The sequence below is a fragment of the Pundamilia nyererei genome, unplaced genomic scaffold (genome assembly GCF_000239375.1).
Source record: "Pundamilia nyererei isolate P.nyererei 1_Seehausen unplaced genomic scaffold, PunNye1.0 scaffold00008, whole genome shotgun sequence".
NCBI classification, from domain to species: domain Eukaryota; kingdom Metazoa; phylum Chordata; class Actinopteri; order Cichliformes; family Cichlidae; genus Pundamilia; species Pundamilia nyererei.
This window is the reverse complement of record NW_005187409.1, coordinates 437690-456335: the sequence shown is the minus strand read 5'-3', so window position 1 is coordinate 456335 and position 18646 is coordinate 437690. Positions and strand designations below refer to the sequence as shown.

Below are 18646 nucleotides of genomic sequence, written 5' to 3'. Positions count from 1 at the left end.
GATCATGCAACCGGGAAAATCATCCCAAGTACAGCAGCAAATCTACAACGAATGACCCAGTCAAAGTCCAGACCTCAACCTGATTAAAATAGACGGTGGGACCCTAAGAAAGCTGCACATGAACAAATGCCTGCAAACCTCAATGAACTGAAGCAATGTTGTAAAGAAGAGTGGGCCAAAATCTCTCCACAATGACACAAGGGACTGGTAAAGTTTCAAATGTCTTTTTTAGAGTTCTATGAAAATTTTAAGTTTGGAAAGAAAAGCGTCTGGACTTCTTTAAGTTTCCTTGAAGATGTTTCCCCTCTCTTCAAAGAAGCTTCTTCAGTTCTAATAGCAGTTGGTGGAGAGTCCCAGATTTTAAGCCCTATGGGGGTGTCCCCAAGAGGGTCATGGACCCCCTCTTGATCCTCTACCGAATCACACGAGCCACGGTGTGAAAGTGGGTGTGGGTCACAATCAGCCAAGGTTTCAGGTGAACCCACTGTGAAACCTATCCCCACACTGTCATGTGATTTACTGAGGTTAAATGGCCCAGGATGTGAGTGGGTGTTAAGGTGTCTGGGGAGGGAACTCAAAACTGGATTGTAGATGTCAGTTGGTGTCGTAAGCCACCTTCTCTGTTCAAAGATGGTCGCTCACAGTGGACATAGATGCTTCTTTCACTCCTCTTTCAAACCGTCTGTCCTCTCTGTCCAACATGTGAACATTGGCGTCCTTGAAACAATGACCTTTGTCCTTTAGATGCATGCGAGTTGTGTCCCGTGGAGGTGGCTCTTCCATGTTGTGAACCCATTGGGCTAGTTTTCACAGTGGGTTCACCTGAAACCTCGCTGATTGTGACTCACACCCACTTTCACACCTTGGCTCATGTGATTAGGTAGAGGATCCTTACGGGGTCCATGACCCTCTTGGGGACACTCCCATAGGGCTGGGAATCTGGGACTATCCACCAACTGCTCTTAGAACTGAAGAAGCTTCTTGGATGAGAGGGGAAAAGTCTCTTAAAGAAGTCCAGATGCTTCCTTCCAAGCTCCTTAGAGTACGATGACCTGGATGACTGAGAACCTTTACAGACATACTTCAACAAAAACTTTCTTTTTCACATGACTGTAGCAGCACATGTACCTGTTGAGGCTTTTCCATTGGGACAAAGTCGTGCTGGTCAAAGTCTTCTTTCGTCTGAGGCCATTCATGGTGATGGCGTTTTGATGGGACCCTTTCTTTAAGTAGATGTCAGGGGGGACTTATTAAGTCAGTAACTGTATAATGACTGATGATGACGAGTCCAAAGATACTTACCTAGACTTTGATGGGTCCTAAATAAAAGACAGAAAAGATGCATGTAAATAAGACATTTAAAAAAGCATCTTGAGAAGCCTGAAAATATAAAGTCAGACCTTCTTTCTAAGTGAGACTCCAAATCCAGTGAATGCCTGTAACTGCCGTGTGTAAGACTTTCAGAACTGAGTGGACCTAAAAATAAAAACCCTTTATGTGTTAATACAGTTGTAAACAATTATTGGTAACACTTTATCACAAGAGGCTGTGATGTTTATCTTACCTTTCATATGTGAACTAAACTCTGCCTGTTAAAAGTATAAAAAGAGAGTTAAACGACAATGCTTGGTGAAATTTGTGGAATAAAATCAAATGTATATATGAATAAGGAAAGCATGTTTATTTTACAGTATTTCTCACAGGACTTAGTTTGTTAAGAGATGGTGAATAAAATGCAAACAACACCTTCTAATAGGTTCAGCATTTTCAGCTACTTACATTTCTAGTGGTCCCGTGCTCTCTGCTGAAATCAAATGACATTAAATAACATGTCAGAAGAGCCTCCAGCATTTTCTGTGATAATCTTTCCAACCAGCAGATGGTGTCATCGCTACACTGTACAAACTGTGGGGTTGTTTTTGCTTTACACCATTATTGCAGGGGAAACGTCACACTGGGTTATCGTCAACTCCAGCAAATTAAAACCACAGGGAACTGGGACAAGTGTCAGGTTCTACATGTAAAATAAAACAGTACTCACTCTCTCCTGCAACCTTGCTGTGGAGCCTTTCCAGACAAGACATTGACCAACTCCAGGGTAAAAGGTGACGGTGATTGCAAACTCCTGCAGGAACAAAGAATCAAACAGTAAGTGCGTCCATAAGGCAGATAAATACAACAATGAGTAACTTAAACAATAATTTAGCAAATTACCTTTGTGAGTGCTGTAATGTTAGAAAGAGAAAAAGTTGGTCACCTTTTTAATAGTTTGTCAGCATTACAATTTATTGAAAGATAAAAAAACAAACAAACAGTAGTAGAGTAAACTGTATTGTTTGGCAGGTGAAGTTACCTGGTCTCCTTTTGGCACAGGTGGGATCCTCCTATCTGTAACTACACCACGTGAATATACAATATGAGATTTAAACTGTGACCCAGAAAGGCAAAACAATGTCAGTCAGCTGAGATGTTACCTGTTTTCATCTTTTGTCGGCCAGGCTTCAGATCTCTATTTATCACAGGTGCTGTGTTTCAAACACAGAAGACAAAGGTGAAAAGGTTCTTCTTCTGGGACAGAATCAGCTTTTACTCAGTTTACGGAAAACATTACAGTACATTTAACTAAAGACAACCAGCATCCTTCAATTAATCTGTAATAATCAGCTTTAGTATTACAGGATACCAAATCTACTGAGATCAGAAGCTGTAAATCTATGAGAGAAAAGTATTTTATGTCAAGCTGCATTAAATTAAACAGAAAAAAAGAGTCGCCAAAGACTGCACATCACTAGAGGCTGAATATTTCTCACCACACCATGCATGGATGAGAGGTATATCTAGATCCTGCTTAGTTAAAAAATATTCTTAAGAATTTCAAGACAATGTCTCCCATTTTTGAAATGTTTATTAATTTTAAATGTTTGCCCTTCCCAGTGGTGCAGTCACCTCTATGTCGCCCTCTGTGCCATCTCTGGTAAACTTTTCATGTCAACCTATCCATTCGTTTCTGAGCATTACCACAAACAATACAACAAAAAGACACACAGACTGATGAAATGAACTACATAACTTCATGTTATCTGGTTGAGTTAAAAACTAGCTGAATATCGACAGCTACCACTAAATCCCCAAGTTGTTTAGGTGGAGTTGACTTTCCTACTTTGTCAGTCAAGTGTAAAACACAACTTCAGATTTCTTTTGAAGTACTTTCTTTTCATTCTTCTTTGATTTTAAGCGACAATTAGAGCTAGTATTTGCTTCACTATGTTCATTAGCTAGTCGCTGCCCACTCTGGCAGTGCAAAGGTGCAAGGGCAGACAGCAACTAATTAATGAAGTTAGTTGCATCATATGGGTTTTCAGCATGAGTAATGCCGTCTAAGTGACTCTATGCTTTGATGAGCAGCAACCAAGAAGAGAGAAATTATTAAGCCATTGCAAAGACTAAGTTACCTTCAATATTTATCCAATGTTTTCTCATTTTCATTGATCATATTTGCCAGCACAAGCTGCTGTTACCAGGCAAAGTATGGATGTGCGCGATTATGTAATTAAGTTATTTTAATTGTTAATTAACTGATTAACTAATTGTTAATTAAAGATGTCTCTGATTTGAATTCCACTGCTACTGCTCAGTGTCTTTACCACAGTAATCACTCAATTTTAAATGCGTTGTAGGTTTACCTGTTGAAAATGGCGTTTCTCTGGGTGGACATCTTGGGAGGATGTTTGAGTTTCCCTGATTGATTGAAGAGCACAACGAAATGTGGAGTACGGTCAGTAAGGTAGTTCCATTCAAATTGTATATTCATTAATGAAGACCAAAAAAGAAACCTTACAGGGGAGAGTGATGAAAGGTTGTGAGCTGATGATGACCTTGGGAGATCCCTGTCTTAAGAGCCAAAGAAACACTCTCATCAATGACTGTGATGATAGTACTTTAAGAAGTTCCAGTGTAAGCTGACAGTTTAAACACCCTGTGAGTTTGTATCATTCCTGTAAGTCGGTCGATGTCGGTCCCAGTAGTGCACTGCAGCAGCAGACTGTATTGATTACAGAGGGAGAATGCTCCAAGTGTGAACAAATTTAAAAGCCACATTCACTATAAAGTTGTAGACATGCAGCTGTGAGGCCCCTGGCTGCGGGCCACATCCAAGCAGGAGAGTAAAGCGAGCTTGTTCGCACTGCACATTTCCCTCTCTTCCCCCTCAGCTGCTGGATAATTGTAATCTCCCGCAGTCTGACTCAGCCAACAGATGGCCCTGGAGACCCACTGGCAGATCATGCTCACTCAGCATGAGCTCTTTCTCAGATCCAGGCTGCTTTCATTCTCACCACAGTTTGTGGTAGATCTGTTTTTTCCCCTGCACCTCATTCAGCTTCATTCTAATTACATTCATGAGAGCATCTCTGTGTAGGAAGGTAAAATAGACTCAGTGTCCCTGTGTCAAGTACAAATAGTACTTTAAGTCAAGTTTGAAGAAGTTTGGGAATTATTAAAATCATTTTAGTGGTTTTAGATTAAGATAACTGCTTAACAATTCATTTAATAATTACTTGTGGACGTATGTCCTTAATCCACTGTATATGTATACATTTAAGAAATAATGAAAAAAGGAAATAATAAAACACTATTAAACATAATAATAATAATAATAATAATAATCATAATAATAATAATAATAATAATAATCACTAAGCTCCTCTTACTTTCATGTTTTAATGTGCTTTATTAGGACCAAATAAACAACTTTTCTCAGTGGTCTCATTAAAGACGCTTTAAATACATTTTCAACTCATGAAATTAAAATCAAGCTATAGCTGAGGTAGTAGCAGTACTAGATGTTGAACAAAACTAACATTAAAATAGAAATGAAAGACTTTCTTTCTACCTGCATACTCTTGGTCATCATTTATGGGCCTCGCAGGAAGAATGCGTACACTAAGCACTTCTTCCTGGTTATCCACCACGTCGTACTCTGGTTCCTCTACGTCGTTAGCATATCTTTGAGTTCTGTTCCTTTCTGCTCTGCTGCGATCCTGTGAAAAGAAAATTGCAGCTTCTTTAGAGTGGGAAATGACACTGGCCTGCTGTTATTATTGCCATTATTTTTGTTTTTTGTTGTAGTTTTTTTTAACTTGCCTTTTCTTGCCCTCAACATCAGTATAAAGTAACATATTCTGAGCAGGCAACTCTTTGCAGTTTCGATGCACATACACTACACTAAGCACAGGAAGCAACTATGGTGATATAACCCGCTGCTTGTCCCCCAGGGATTTCCTCATTTACAATTACACAGGCACCAAAGCCAACACATCATAGAAAAAGAGGTGATAGCTTGTGACACAGTGTTAAAAATCAGCAGCGTCTATTTCTGGGAGTTAATGACATATGACACAAAGTGCATTGTGACCATGTTTGGTATTTTGTTCCTGCTGTTGCAAATTTGGAAAGATGGGTGAGATTACGGTGAATACACAGTTAACGGGTGCATTGATCGTGCCGAATCAAACCTGCTCCTCTCCTTTAGTTAAAAACCTCCACGTCAGAACTCCTTTGCTTTTAATGAGGAGAACAGTCAAGACTGACTTTTCCACAAGGAAATTGATGTTTGTGTCCAGCAGGTGCAGTGTCACCATTAGACATTTGTGCACCACCCAACCTGAATATTTTGTGGAAACCATGTGTCCATGTTTTCTGTCTCTAATGATGCACCCTGAGACTTTATTTTAAAAATACTGGGCTGGAAATGTATTTTTTAAATTCCCCATTTATTAAACTAATCTATCTAAACTACCTGACTAACGCAGTCTTAATGAGAAAATTAAATTGCAAGCAATCCTTAATCGACATTTAAACCAAATAAAAAAAGGTAACAGTATAGGTTTTTAAACAGATATTAGTCCACCTCAGCTAAAAACACTTTTATGAAAAGAAAACATTTGAGATATGCAACATTAGATTTTACTTCAGGTCTGTTACACATTTTTGTAGTTTGCTGTAGTTCATGATACAATCTTCAAAATAGTTTTTCAGAATATGATTGAACTATAATGTTTTTGGTGTAGAAATCAACTCTAACTCGACATTTTCAGTCTTTGAATCATCATATAGATCATAGAGTTCAATAGAGTTCAATAGAGTTATCCAGATGAATGAGAAAAGAACAAAAACATACGTTTAGGTTTTTAAGTTAAGATCAGATTTCGTCCCTTTCTGATGTACATGCAAGCCGTTGCCTCTTTCCAGAGGACTTTGGCCATTACGTTTGAGTGTTAGCACTTTGCGCCATGCAACATCGTTCTGCTCTGCACTTCTGAGAAGCATCGTGAACCTAAGCGCTTAGGAAAGTACAGAAGAAGCTTTCCTCTAAACACAGAGCATTTCCTTGTAATACCTTGGTGCTGACATTATATAGTAATCGCCCAAACAATACGTTTACCTAGAATATATAACAACTATTTTAATTTCTTTAAACCTCTTATGTTTTTAAATGATAGACGTATAATGTATTAATTCATTAACATGTATTATTATTAGTAACCAACACATGTCAGCAGAGTGCATGTAAACTTATGAGAAAATTATTGTATAATTGGTGACACTAATATAAAATATTTCACAATTTCAGTTTAGAAATGATATTACTAAATCACAGAGAACAATCCTTGTCGCCTACAATGTGTTGTTTTTACCATGCACTAACAATGACAAAGCAGAATCTCACTTCAGTCATTTCTGTGCTAAAAGGTAATTACACAGGGGGCTGCAGACTCCCAGCGTATCCCCTGGGAACATTCATGTGGAACCAGCAGCGAAACGCTGTGGATACGGCCGCCATAACTCACCATTATCACAGCAGACTCATGGCTGTTCCCTCTCTCTGCAGCTAACGAGGGGGTGAAACAAAAATGAAAAACATCATTAGTTGGGTGTTCAGCAAAAGAATGTGGCCTTCCAATACAGTTTGTCCTTGGACTTTTCTTACTCAACAGTTACACATGCAGAGGAATGAGGTCATTATATACAACAAAACAGAGCCGTTTGTGGCCTCCTGCTGCTGTCACTTGGAGCCACGATGTTTTCTTTCGGGTCTGAATTATATTTTTAACATAACAGAAACTGTTCAGGAATTTTTTAAACACTTTTTAAAAAAATGTTAACTCAATCCATCCATCCATTGAAGGTTGATCATTTGACATTTGACATTATCACCTAGGGGTGGTGGAAAAAATCGATACTGTGTAGTATCGTGATATTTTGTTTGCTAATAATGTATCGATACAGGGACGGCAGAAATAGATATTTTGTTACAAAAAGGTTTTTGTGTTCTGACTTCAGAGCATGTTGATCCTTTTTCTGAGCAAGAATCCTGACACTGTCCAAATGTGTTTAACTTGTTTTTGGCAGCAATAAACATGACAGTTTACTTATTTTAATTTAAGACATGTTTTATTTTAATTAAGTTTAAAACTTTTTTATTTAATGCAAAATTATATTTTGTTTTAATTTACTTTCAAATTCTTCAGTTGCTGAAGGGGCTGCATAGTTTTCATAAATTTCATAGTTCAGAAGCTATAATTATAGCTATATGGTACAATATAGCTGTCTTGGTCTTGTATGGTACATCTGGTACAATTATATAGCTATAATTGTACCAGATGGTTGCATTCAGTTCAGTTGGACTAGACTGTAATACAAACCGTTCAGTTTGTCAACAATAAAACTGAAATGAGAGAAAGACTGAGTGCGAGACTTTGATATTAGATAAAATGAATATTGATAAAGTTTACCTTTATGTATGTAGAATCTGAATATTGCAAAATATTTTTTAAAATTGCAATAATATCGTATCGTGCGTTATGTATTGTGATAATATCGTATCGTGGGATGTATGGTGATTCCCACCTCCATTATCACCTGGCTTTGGAGTTTGTTCTTCAAATGGAAGGACTGATGATGCCAAAAAGCAAAAAACAAACAAGCAAACAAACAAAAACAAAAACAAAAAACCAAGCAAAACAAAAATACCAGAACTATTCAAGTATTCTTATCTTATGTTAAGCACGCTGAGTTTACATGTAACAAAGTGTCTTTGAAATTAACACTGACGAGTTTTTCTTGGTCATAGCTGAATTATGGTCAACAGTTCTGACCCCCCCCCACAACACCCAAAAATCTAAGAAACAAACCAAAAAACTTGTATTAGTTAAAATTCATGATGATGATCAAGCTTGCTAATGATTATATTTGACTTTTTAAATATAATTGTTCACATATTAACATTATTCCTACTTAAAATGAGGTTCTGCAGGATTTGAAGGAAGAGACGTGACCTGGTTTAGATTTATGGAGGTGCTTATGGAGGTAACTCATATTAATAACTGAGGACACTCAGTTTATAACTTTTCTAGACCAGCGTCAGTGCTACACACTCTTGCCTTCACTCTTGGCTCAATCATACAGATGAGTATACCTAAACATCAGTGATGACTGTTTTATATAACTTACTTTTCTAAAAGGTTCGGTCAAGTGTCATCAGCATAATGAGCAATAAGGCTGTATTGGCGGATTATGGGAGGCAGAGGAAACATGATATTAGATTTTGGTTAAATACGCAAAGTAATTAGCATCCCGAACAAGTTGTAGATCACCCAAATAAGACCAGATCAAACATGATCAAACGTGAGCCTTCCCTGCAACTCGGTAATATCACTGCATGTGTCTAAAAGTATCTCTCTGTATGTTCAAGATAATGTTGCTGTTTTTTAAGATTTTGTTTAAAGTTTTTGTCTTAAAAATCTAACAATTAATTCATGAAAAATCCATAAAATTTAAACTCACAACCATACACAATGTCAGAATTTAATCCATGAATAATTTAACCGGTCAACACTCCTTACCCCAAACATGCTGGTGCGGTTGTATTTTGAATCAAATAAACTTAATATACATTAAATCTGATTAACTTTACACTGTTTGAAATACACTGTATTTCAAATGGTTAACACATCACTAGCAAGAGTATGCCCAAAGTAAAAGTCTTACTTCTTCTGTAATTTAGAGGCACATACTTGTTGAATCACAATGTGCCACAGACGGTTTTCCTCATTAACAGTTCAATAATTAGGTGCTCCAGAGGTTTCAGTCTTTCTTAATGCCAAAAAACGGGGGTTAAAGTGAATAAAAGCGGGCAGATTTTACGTGGTCCACAAGTTCGTGAATATCACAAAGGTGGCTGTGAAATCGTTTAAAATTTGATCACATTAGATCACTCAGATCAAATGAACTGAAATCCAATCTCACAGTGAAACAGCTGAAGGGCAAAAGGACAGTTGTTATGCTTTTGTATTAGCACGCTGCACTGAGACAGACTCGTGCAGTCACAGTTCTTTCACTTGTGTAATTTTCAAATTTTAACCTCCTAGGACCTGCGTCCACATATGTGGACATCACATTTTGGGATATTTAGACCAAAATACTCAATTTTGCTCTACAAGGGCCTGATATCCACTTACGAGGACATTATTCTGCTACCGTTCTATCAAAATTGTAAACGAATATCCTCAGATGTGGCTCTCATTTTTCTTAAAAACAAAAATATGGTAAAAATAAAAAATCTGGTAATTCTTTGTTTTTACATTCATCGTGCCCCAATCAGCCCAAATATCAAAGAGAAATTAAAAATGCATGCCGTGGAAGAGTTCGGGTCTTAAGAGGTTAAAAATATTCCATGAATTTTAAAATCCTGTTTTCAAAAAGGGCACAAAGAGGAAAAGAACCACATCCTCACGAGTTATCCACCAGTCTTTGATTGACAGCTTTTGATAGTTTTCTTTGGCCATGAAGGAAAACAAAACAGAAAGCAGGAAGGAAACCTGCCCAAAATAGAATTTAGGACATTTCAGCAATTTGAGGGATTGTGAAAATGCCAGCTGACATTAGAGGCTACCGACTCAAGTAGCAGCAAACTCAGTATTGGATTTGGCACTGTGGTCTAACACTCTGTGGGGCTGCCTGACTGCTTTGCAGAGCTTACTGGGCCACGGGAAGTGGGGTGGGGCGAGACATATGAAAAAGGAGATTAGATACATGGAGCTAGCATCTGAGGTTAAGCAGTTAGTCTGGAAAATAAACTTGTGCCCCATGGAAATTGGGTGCAGAGGATTGTGGCAACTCAAACCACCAGACTACTTAAGGATTTGTGACCTGGCTTTGCTACGGAGATCAAGAACGTATCAACTGCAGAGAGCGAGAATAAGCTCAGTGTGAGGAAGCGCCATCAACAAATTATGATGTTTATCATTAAAAGTTATTTCCCTCTGTTGACACACGTTAATCGATTTGTATCGATTTGCAGGTAGTTAGAAGCAAGTAGATTGGTTCGCTCTTTGTGCATCTTTTATCAAACTCACTTAGCACACTTGACTTTTTAGCTTGTGCAATAAAAGCGCTCGTTGACAGTTTTCATTTTATGACTGTAATTTGGTTACGCAGTGTGAAATATTTCAATTTTGCTCTGTGTAATTATTTTTGTGAATCAAAATTAGAGGCACGTTATATTTCTAACATACATATATATGTATTTTTAGAATTGACCATAATTAACTTGACACGGTTTCAATCACACTTCAGTTTTAGGAAGTTCAATGTTCATAATACAGAATAAAACGACTTTTTAATCAAATTTAAACCAACTGAAATCTTGTTCTTGAATTTTAATCAAAGTGAGTTTCTCATCTTTTGCAGCAGCTCTTGCCTTTTAAAGACCCCCTTTCCTATTCACACATTTTCATCTATTTTTAGCACAGAGAAACATCTGCGCTTTGTTCTTTTGTAGCATTTACACACTCACAAATGCAGAATTTCAACATTCAACTCAAAGTGAACCCACCTTTTCTGAAGATTATACAGCAAGCACACCTTCATCAGTAAGTGACCAGCAGTTTTGTGCTTCTTTGGTTTGTGTATGGTTATAGAGAGAAAGTGTCTGCAGTATGTCTTCCTTCCCGGTGTACGCGCAGAGACACTGAGGTTGCATCAAGTCTCTAAGTCTCAGAGTTAAGCAGCCCACTGTAACCTAAAATAACTTCCTGTGTGGTGAGTAACTGGCCTATAACTCGAGGTCTTCTCTGTTTTAGATAATAAAATTGTTCTTTGCAGACAGTTTCTACTTGTGCATCTGTGCCCTGACTTTACTAACACTAAATTGTCAATTCAGAAAATGAACAAAATATTTTGCAGACGCGTCCTTTCAAACACGAGTCTTCGTTTAAGTTTCTTTATTACTTCTGTGGCAACTTTTAGCTCTGTGCGAATTATTTCCTGTGTTGTTTCGCCCTGTGATTTTGACAGCTTATTGTTTGACACTATTTTAAAAGCATGCATAAAGCTAAACACTACACCAGATGCTCAGTAAATCAGGATCGAACGAATCTTTACTAAAGTAGGTTTTTCTGTTGATTTTAAAAGGAACATGATGACATTTCGACATCTGCTCTGCCAAGCGGTAAAGGAAGCACGGTGACATTTACCCATTCTTCAACTGGCTTCATTTATGTAACAACCATATGGGTGAGCCCAAATTGTAATCTGAGTAAATATTTTAGCACCAAATTTGACTTCAGTGCAATATTTACTCATTTTATAGCACCTAATAAAGTATTGAGGATATACTTAGGAAGCACTGCTAAAAGAAAAGCTTTTGTTCACACATTCAACCCTTTAGCATTTAATGTGATAGTTATAAACCCAGAAACCCAAACTGGACAGCTGTAAACATGTAACTAACTAATATTAGTAATGTAATAGCTCAAATGAAGGAAATCTGCTGAATCGTGTTTTAAATGCGTCATTGTTGGCCATGAAGTGACATTGGAGTGAAGCTCCAATGTCACTGAGGATAGCTCACGATAAACGTGCAGACAGTACTTATTGTTTTCTTCTTTTTTAACAAAACTTGATCTGGAACAAATCCAGGAAGGTATTTAACGAATGTTCTCTTTAAAAGCCTCATTTTAACACATTCAGAAAGTGGTGACCTGTGCACGCACTTAAGATGACCTTTTAGCTCAAGAGAAATGGAAAACTTTTTGGTCCTTCAGTCCCAAGATTGCACACATTATTAGAGCTTCGCTTTTATTGCTTTGGCCATCTGTAAATGGTAAAGCCTGGAATCAATGCACTGCTGACATGTAATTCTGCTTCATTCTTAGATGATAACTGCTATTTTTCTGTTAATTGTGACTTTCATGTACTTTGATCCAAGTAAATATTTTTTATAGGGATCTAAGTAGTTAACTTGCAAACTATTATGATAATACAAGCAATACAACCAAGACTTCTACAAAATAAATACTTTTTAAAAGAAAGTAGTTATATTAAAAGATGTAATATAAAAGCGTAAATATTTCTTCACATGTTTTTCTTTTCCGGGCCAGCTTCTTCTGTTCTTCCTGTTCATGCAAGCAAGTAGTTTTTGTGTCTTTTTAAAGTTACTTCCTGTTATATTTTGAAGAGTTTCATGTGTTTGCTTTAGTCATTCGATCCTTTTCCTTTTGTATTCATGAATCCATTTTTATCCTTCTCTGTGTTCTACCCTGAGCTTCTCACCTGACTCCTGATCCCATGTTCTTCCTCTGTGTATAATAATTCTAGTCATATTTACCATCCTGTCAGTCACTGGGTCATGCTAAAGAAAACTTGGCCATGATCAGTGTAATTTTAACAAAACAGATCAGGTTACACATAATTTATGAATATAATTTGTTTTTGTTTTTTAAGTAAACACAAAAGGAAAGAAAAACATGAAAGAAAAACTTATTTTTTTTGTTTCTGGTGAGTTCGGTTAATAAGCTGTCAGTGACTGAGCTGAACACCCACATTCACAGTAGTTCACATAGTCTGTGGGCACATAGTAACCTTACTGCTAACCTTTGTACTGTTTATTTTAGTTGCTTAGGTTAAAGAAGCCACCTAGAGCAACCGAGTAAAAAATAAATTACATCATACATTATTGGGGATTTAAATGCTTTTAATGCTGCCGTTATGAAAAACTGAAATACTGAAGTTTCAGACGACTTCTCAGCGATCAGCAAATCCATTCTAGAGCTGACCTGCCTGTCTGTTTAAACAGAGTAATGCTACAGCAAAGTGTCTTCCTGTCTGCAGAGGGTAAGAGGCCTGGTCCCCTCTAAAAAGCAATGCAGCAGAGCACGAGCGCACAAGGTCAGTCTCTCTCCTGTGGTTTCTTCTGCAATGGTATAGCCTGACTTCCTGTGAAAGATTACCATCAAGCCTCTCGTATTCTCACTGATGCTTATCTTTTGAGCCACAAATGCCAACTCCCTGAACATCTCTACACCTTGGCCCCCAGTGACAGCTCCACTGGCCTGTCAATCTGGCAGTCCATCCTGTGTCCTCAACCCCCCCCTCATCCTCATCCCAGCAGCCAAAAAATGAGCCTCCTCTATCCTGGACATGTCATCAAGAAATAAGATCCAGAGTCCCAGTCTGGGGTGTGATGAACACAAAGGCTGAATATGGGAGAGATTTGTGTACGTGTATGATCAAAGTTTCAGTTTAACCCTCTCAGGCTCAAATTGAGTTTTTGTTGCTAATGCACAAAAGAATACCTGCAGTGGTACTTCTGAGTACAAAAAACTCATAAAATATGTATGTGGGGGAATCAGGTTGTTAGCTTTTAACTGTTGCAAATCTGCAACGCCTGCCTTGAGAGGGTTAATATCACCTAAGCTTCAGTGTATTTATAGTTGTCTTGCTTGAGTTACAGATGTTGAATTCCTAGCTCCACAGGAAGGATGTATGTGAGTGCGCTGATAAACCACATCACGTAAAGAAGCATCATTGAACAGCTGCAGAAGTAGTCTGTATCAGGAGGCCCTCCTCTACACAGAAGAACCACAAAGTGACAGTAACTGTGGGCTGACATTTCCTGCAAAGAAATTACCTAACATTCACAAATGGATTGGTTTAAACATATTTCCTAATAGATATTTATATTTGGTTTTTTTTTCTGACCAATCAAAAGATTTATTTAGCTTTTTTATGTCTCAAAAGCTGAAAGAATAAAAAAGAAAACAGACAAGACTCGGTGTGTAAAGCCGTCTTAGCGGAACTGCGAGGCTTAGGCAATGCTGCACTTTGTAATGACAACTCACTGAAGCCCTGTTGTATAAAACCCCCCACAAAAAATAAGTTCAAGCATTTAACAAAAATGAAGCTAAAAATGCCAACGCAGTGTGGAAACCTAAATATAACTAAACCTGATCTAATAGAACTCTATTTAGCAGAACAACTTAAGTTAAGTACGAAGCATGACATTTTGTGTGTGACCTTATCAGTCTCCTCCATCGTTGCGGAGGAGTTTTGGGGCATCCTTCTTTTTCAGCGTTCAGTTCATTGAGGTTTGTGGGCATTCATTTTAGCACAGATCTCTTAAAGTCACACCACAGCTGAGGTCTGGACGTTGATTTTGCCTGTTTGCAAGACCTTGATTCTTTTCTTCTTTAGCCCTTTGGCTGTAGATTTGATGCTGTGCTTGGATTTACTTTCCTCTTTCATTGGCCGGTTTCAGCCAAAGCTTTAGCTGTGGGACAGATGGCCTCATGTTTGACTGGAAGGTGCATAAGTCCTATGGCTGCAAAACAAAAAGTAAAACCTCAACCCTTGTGCTTGACAGTGGGTATGACATATTTGTGCTGGCGTGGTGTCTTTGGTTTCACCAAATATGGCAACTTTGGTCTTATCTGCCGAAAGGACTTTGTTGTTTGGTCAGATGCAATTTTTCACAGACCTAAGCTGTGCTGCCATGTTTTGAGAAGAGCATTTCTCCTGGCAACACTTCCTGTCGTGAAAATTTAAGATATATCTGCAGTCCCCAGGTAGCTACTGAAATGATAAATGAGGCCTGTAGATGTAGCTCTTGGGGTTTTTGCAATTTCTCTAAGCATTTCTCCATCTGACCTTTGGTGAATTTGCTGGTGAATTTGCATCCACTGCTAGGAGACTGGCACGTTTCTCGAATGTTTTCCACATTCCTACTGTAGAATGATGAACGTCAAATGGTTTGGAACGCCTTTACAACCCTTCCCAGATTAATGGACAGCAAGAGTTGCTGTTTTTCCTCCATTGCATTGTGTTAACACCCGAATGTTCCAGACCTGTACAGCACCAACACTTCTGCTTTCATAGAGGTGGTCACTTTTCAGACGATTAATCAAGTACACGAGCACCTGGCTGCTAATTAATAGACGTGTATCTGTTGTTTGTTTTAAACAAGTGTTGAAAACAAATGTTTCTACATTAGCTTTTGCTTCATCTTTATTCCATTAATTTTCACCATTTTACATCTAATCTAATCTAATTAATGCATGTAGGGAAGTTTATATGTGTGAAGAATGTAAGACCATTTGCCTGACTGTGTGCTGGAACTGAAACTAACTATAATTATATGAGTGTATGAGTTTGAAAAAGTGCTATGCAAATATTATTATTATTATTATTATTATTATTATTATTGTTATTATTATTGTTGTTGTTGTTGTTGTTGTTGTTGTTGTTGTTGTTGTTGCATTTTGGCTTGCTATTTGTGATCTGTTTCAGAGCCTCTTCATTTTCACATGTTCAGTTCCTTTAGGTATTTCCCAATAAACTAATAGTGAGATAGAAGTGAAAAGTCTTGATTCTCACCTATTCCACATTTGACTGCATGCTTTTAGAACAGTCATTTTTCAAAGTTTCAAAAGTTGTCAATAAAGGTCAGTGTTCACCATAATAAGCACTTAGCTTGAATTATGCTTCAATCTTTAATGATACAAAAATGACACCATGTGACTTTCTTTGTTGCATTATTTGTCACTATGGAAACAAACGTACTTTTATCGCCACGCGTTATTTAGTTGACATTAAAAGCTCTAGATTTAGCAGTAGATGGCCTTTATGCAAAGAAGACACATGTTATCTGGAAAAGATTGAATGACCTGCAGTCAGTGAGTTCTGAGCCTGCTGACAGTGTGATTGAAAATGGTTGTAAACACGCTGTCAGTGCCCATTGATGATGAAGGCCAGCAAGGACATCACAGAAAATATGTTGGCAGAACATAAAATATGAAGACGGTTCATCCAAATAACTTCACACATTTCTCCTCTTTTGATCCCCAACAATACACCCACTAAGTGTGGTGTACACATGCAGAGATACATGCAGAGAATCGTTCCTTTAGTTAGATAGAGGAGAAGGATGAGATAATTTCAAACAGCCAGATAAGATCGCGGAGAGGGAGAGGGCAGGCAGTCTGACCAGTTTGGCTATCTCTCCGATGAGCGTGTGATTCAGTGGCGTGAATAATTAAAGCTGGGAGCAGAGATAGGAATCTGTAGACGCCAGGCTCGGATAATACTGGACGGATATCAGGGGCCTTTGGTGCGGGGAGGTGGCAGCTGAGATGACATTAGTCACTCTCCAGTGTGCCCCGGGCAGCCGTCAGGGTACAGTGCTGAAGGTCAGAAGATGATGGATGGACAGACACCGGCGGTGGCTCGTCGCTGAAGTTGACTAGAAAACGAATGTCCTGTACATGAAATATTATCCTCATGGAGGAAGATACCTGATCTGATACTGCAGCGATGTGTCATGGTTATGTGAACTTTGTGAAAGACTGTGGTTCATCAGCTTCAACTGAAAAATGTGGAAAGACGGATAAATGTATTGTGTTGATTATTCAGAAATGCATAAAGGTGATGTTAATTCACATAAGAACGCTTTCAGATTGTCATGAAAATGATTCGTTAGACATTCATCTTGCTATATTAAGTCATTAAATTCTTCATCATAACTACAGATTAAAGGATGTACTGCCTGATCTGTGTCTGTGAGCTGAATTTGAAGGGCCATAGTGACAGATTTGTTTTTCTCCCCTCCTACATAGTGATTTTTCATTTTCCTCTCTCTTATCTTGCTGCTTTCTCTGACCCAGATGTCTTTCATGTAAGCTGCACAGAGACACAGTCAACTGTTAGCGTAAACTTTACTAAGAGTTTTTTTTTTGTTTAGTCTACTGCAAAAGGCACAACTGCCCACTCACTGATTGTTTGTATGTTTATAGAAACTAATATTGTTTGGCTTGCAAATGAAGCTACTCTAAATTTAGCTTGTGGGTAGATGTCACAGCATGCAAAAGTTGTTCTGAAACAAGCATCTGTATGAACCTAACCACAAAAGAGCGTCCTCCTCCACCCTGAGCATCAGTGTGACTGTACTCAGTCTTTTTCTCTCAATCTTGCATCCATGCATCGCTCCATTCATTATAATGGTAGCAGTGTGTCAGCAGAGCCTCCAGGAAGGAACCCCATATTCAGGTCAACTCACAGTCAGAACGATTCCTTGATTATTCCTTATTTATCCCAGTCATTCCCCCTGCTGTGGTGTGGAGTCTCTGGAAGATGTGTGTCTGAGTGAGTGGAGCCAGGGCTAATGAGCTGAGAGCTGGCCTGCTGATTGTTAGTAGGCTAGGAGCTGTGCTACAACCCACTCAGAAAGCACATTCAAATCATCAGAAGGCCAACCCTGCATTGAGATTGATGCAGGCCAGTGACGCAAGTCAGTAATGCAAATGTGTAGGTGTTTACTGCCTTGTTTTATGGTGATAAAAACACTCAATATGCATGTAACTCGAGGTTGTTCCACTGGAGAGGTGATTCAAAATCTGACAAGGGAAAAAAATGGCTATATCAACAGCACTTAGACAAAAACATTCCAGTACTGTCACATACAATCTGCAGCCATGCTATCAGTTCTGTGAGGCTTTAGGCACAGGGTTGCTTTGATTTACAAAGCTCAGATTAGCATGTTAGCATGCTATTTGCTAATTGGCACTGACTGCAAAGGTAAGATAAAGCTGACTGGAGTTTGTTATTCATTTTGTAGTAAAAATGGAGATATACACACTTTCACCAAATAACAAGATGTAAAGGCTAAGAGACTGTATGATGGAGGTGGCTGTGGTGGTTGTTGAGATAGTTGTTTCCTCTGGGTGTTTGATTCATATTCACTGGAAAAATATAGCACTGACATAAATACACAGCAGTGATCATTCTTGTACCAGATGCCATGAAGTTACAGCCAATACTTGTTAGCATATTTAACTCAAAATCATAAAGTTTGTGCTGAGACATTGAAGGGAAAGTCAGGTGTTTAGCAGGTTCCGAGTCCACTGTCCACTGAATTTCTCTATCCTCCTAATGTCCAGACACAAGCAGTTTGTGGGGTCAGGTTAATTGGTGATTCTAAATTGTCCCAAACTGTGAATGTGCATGCAATTGTCTGTCTGTCTCTCTGTGTTAGCTCTAGTTTAATTGGCAACCGGTACAAGGTGTACCTGCCTATCCAAGTGTTGGATTACAGTACAAGACAAAAATAGATTAGTCTCTCTCTTACTTTTTGCAGTTAAGCTGTAATGTAACGTGTTATTTTTAACTTTCTAAGGTTAGCTTGTATGAAACCAATAACTTCTGTACATACATATTTAAGAGAGGTGATACTTTTTTTTCTGCTAAAGTATTTAAAAAAAATACATATGATGAGCTTTTGTGTTCAGTGTTTAATTTGATTTCGTATAAAATAAAA

At 38.1% G+C, this 18646-nt stretch overlaps 1 protein-coding gene across 1 annotated transcript in view; it reads right to left on the bottom strand.

The window, feature by feature from the left end:
* The window catches only part of clnk (cytokine dependent hematopoietic cell linker), a 25294-nt gene extending 14254 nt beyond the window's left edge, over positions 1–11040 (bottom strand). The window contains exons 1-14 of the mRNA XM_013916124.1: positions 10895–11040; positions 6849–6889; positions 4892–5039; positions 3839–3891; positions 3684–3738; positions 2475–2525; positions 2354–2394; positions 2215–2225; positions 2042–2125; positions 1780–1804; positions 1565–1589; positions 1401–1476; positions 1303–1319; positions 1107–1223 (exon numbers count right to left, since the gene is read on the bottom strand). Coding sequence (XP_013771578.1) covers positions 1107–1223; positions 1303–1319; positions 1401–1476; positions 1565–1589; positions 1780–1804; positions 2042–2125; positions 2215–2225; positions 2354–2394; positions 2475–2525; positions 3684–3738; positions 3839–3891; positions 4892–5039; positions 6849–6851 — 706 coding nt within the window. The 5' untranslated portion in view covers positions 6852–6889; positions 10895–11040. The remainder of the gene's footprint in view (positions 1–1106; positions 1224–1302; positions 1320–1400; positions 1477–1564; positions 1590–1779; positions 1805–2041; positions 2126–2214; positions 2226–2353; positions 2395–2474; positions 2526–3683; positions 3739–3838; positions 3892–4891; positions 5040–6848; positions 6890–10894) is intronic.
* Between the last annotated feature and the right edge of the window lie 7606 nt (positions 11041–18646).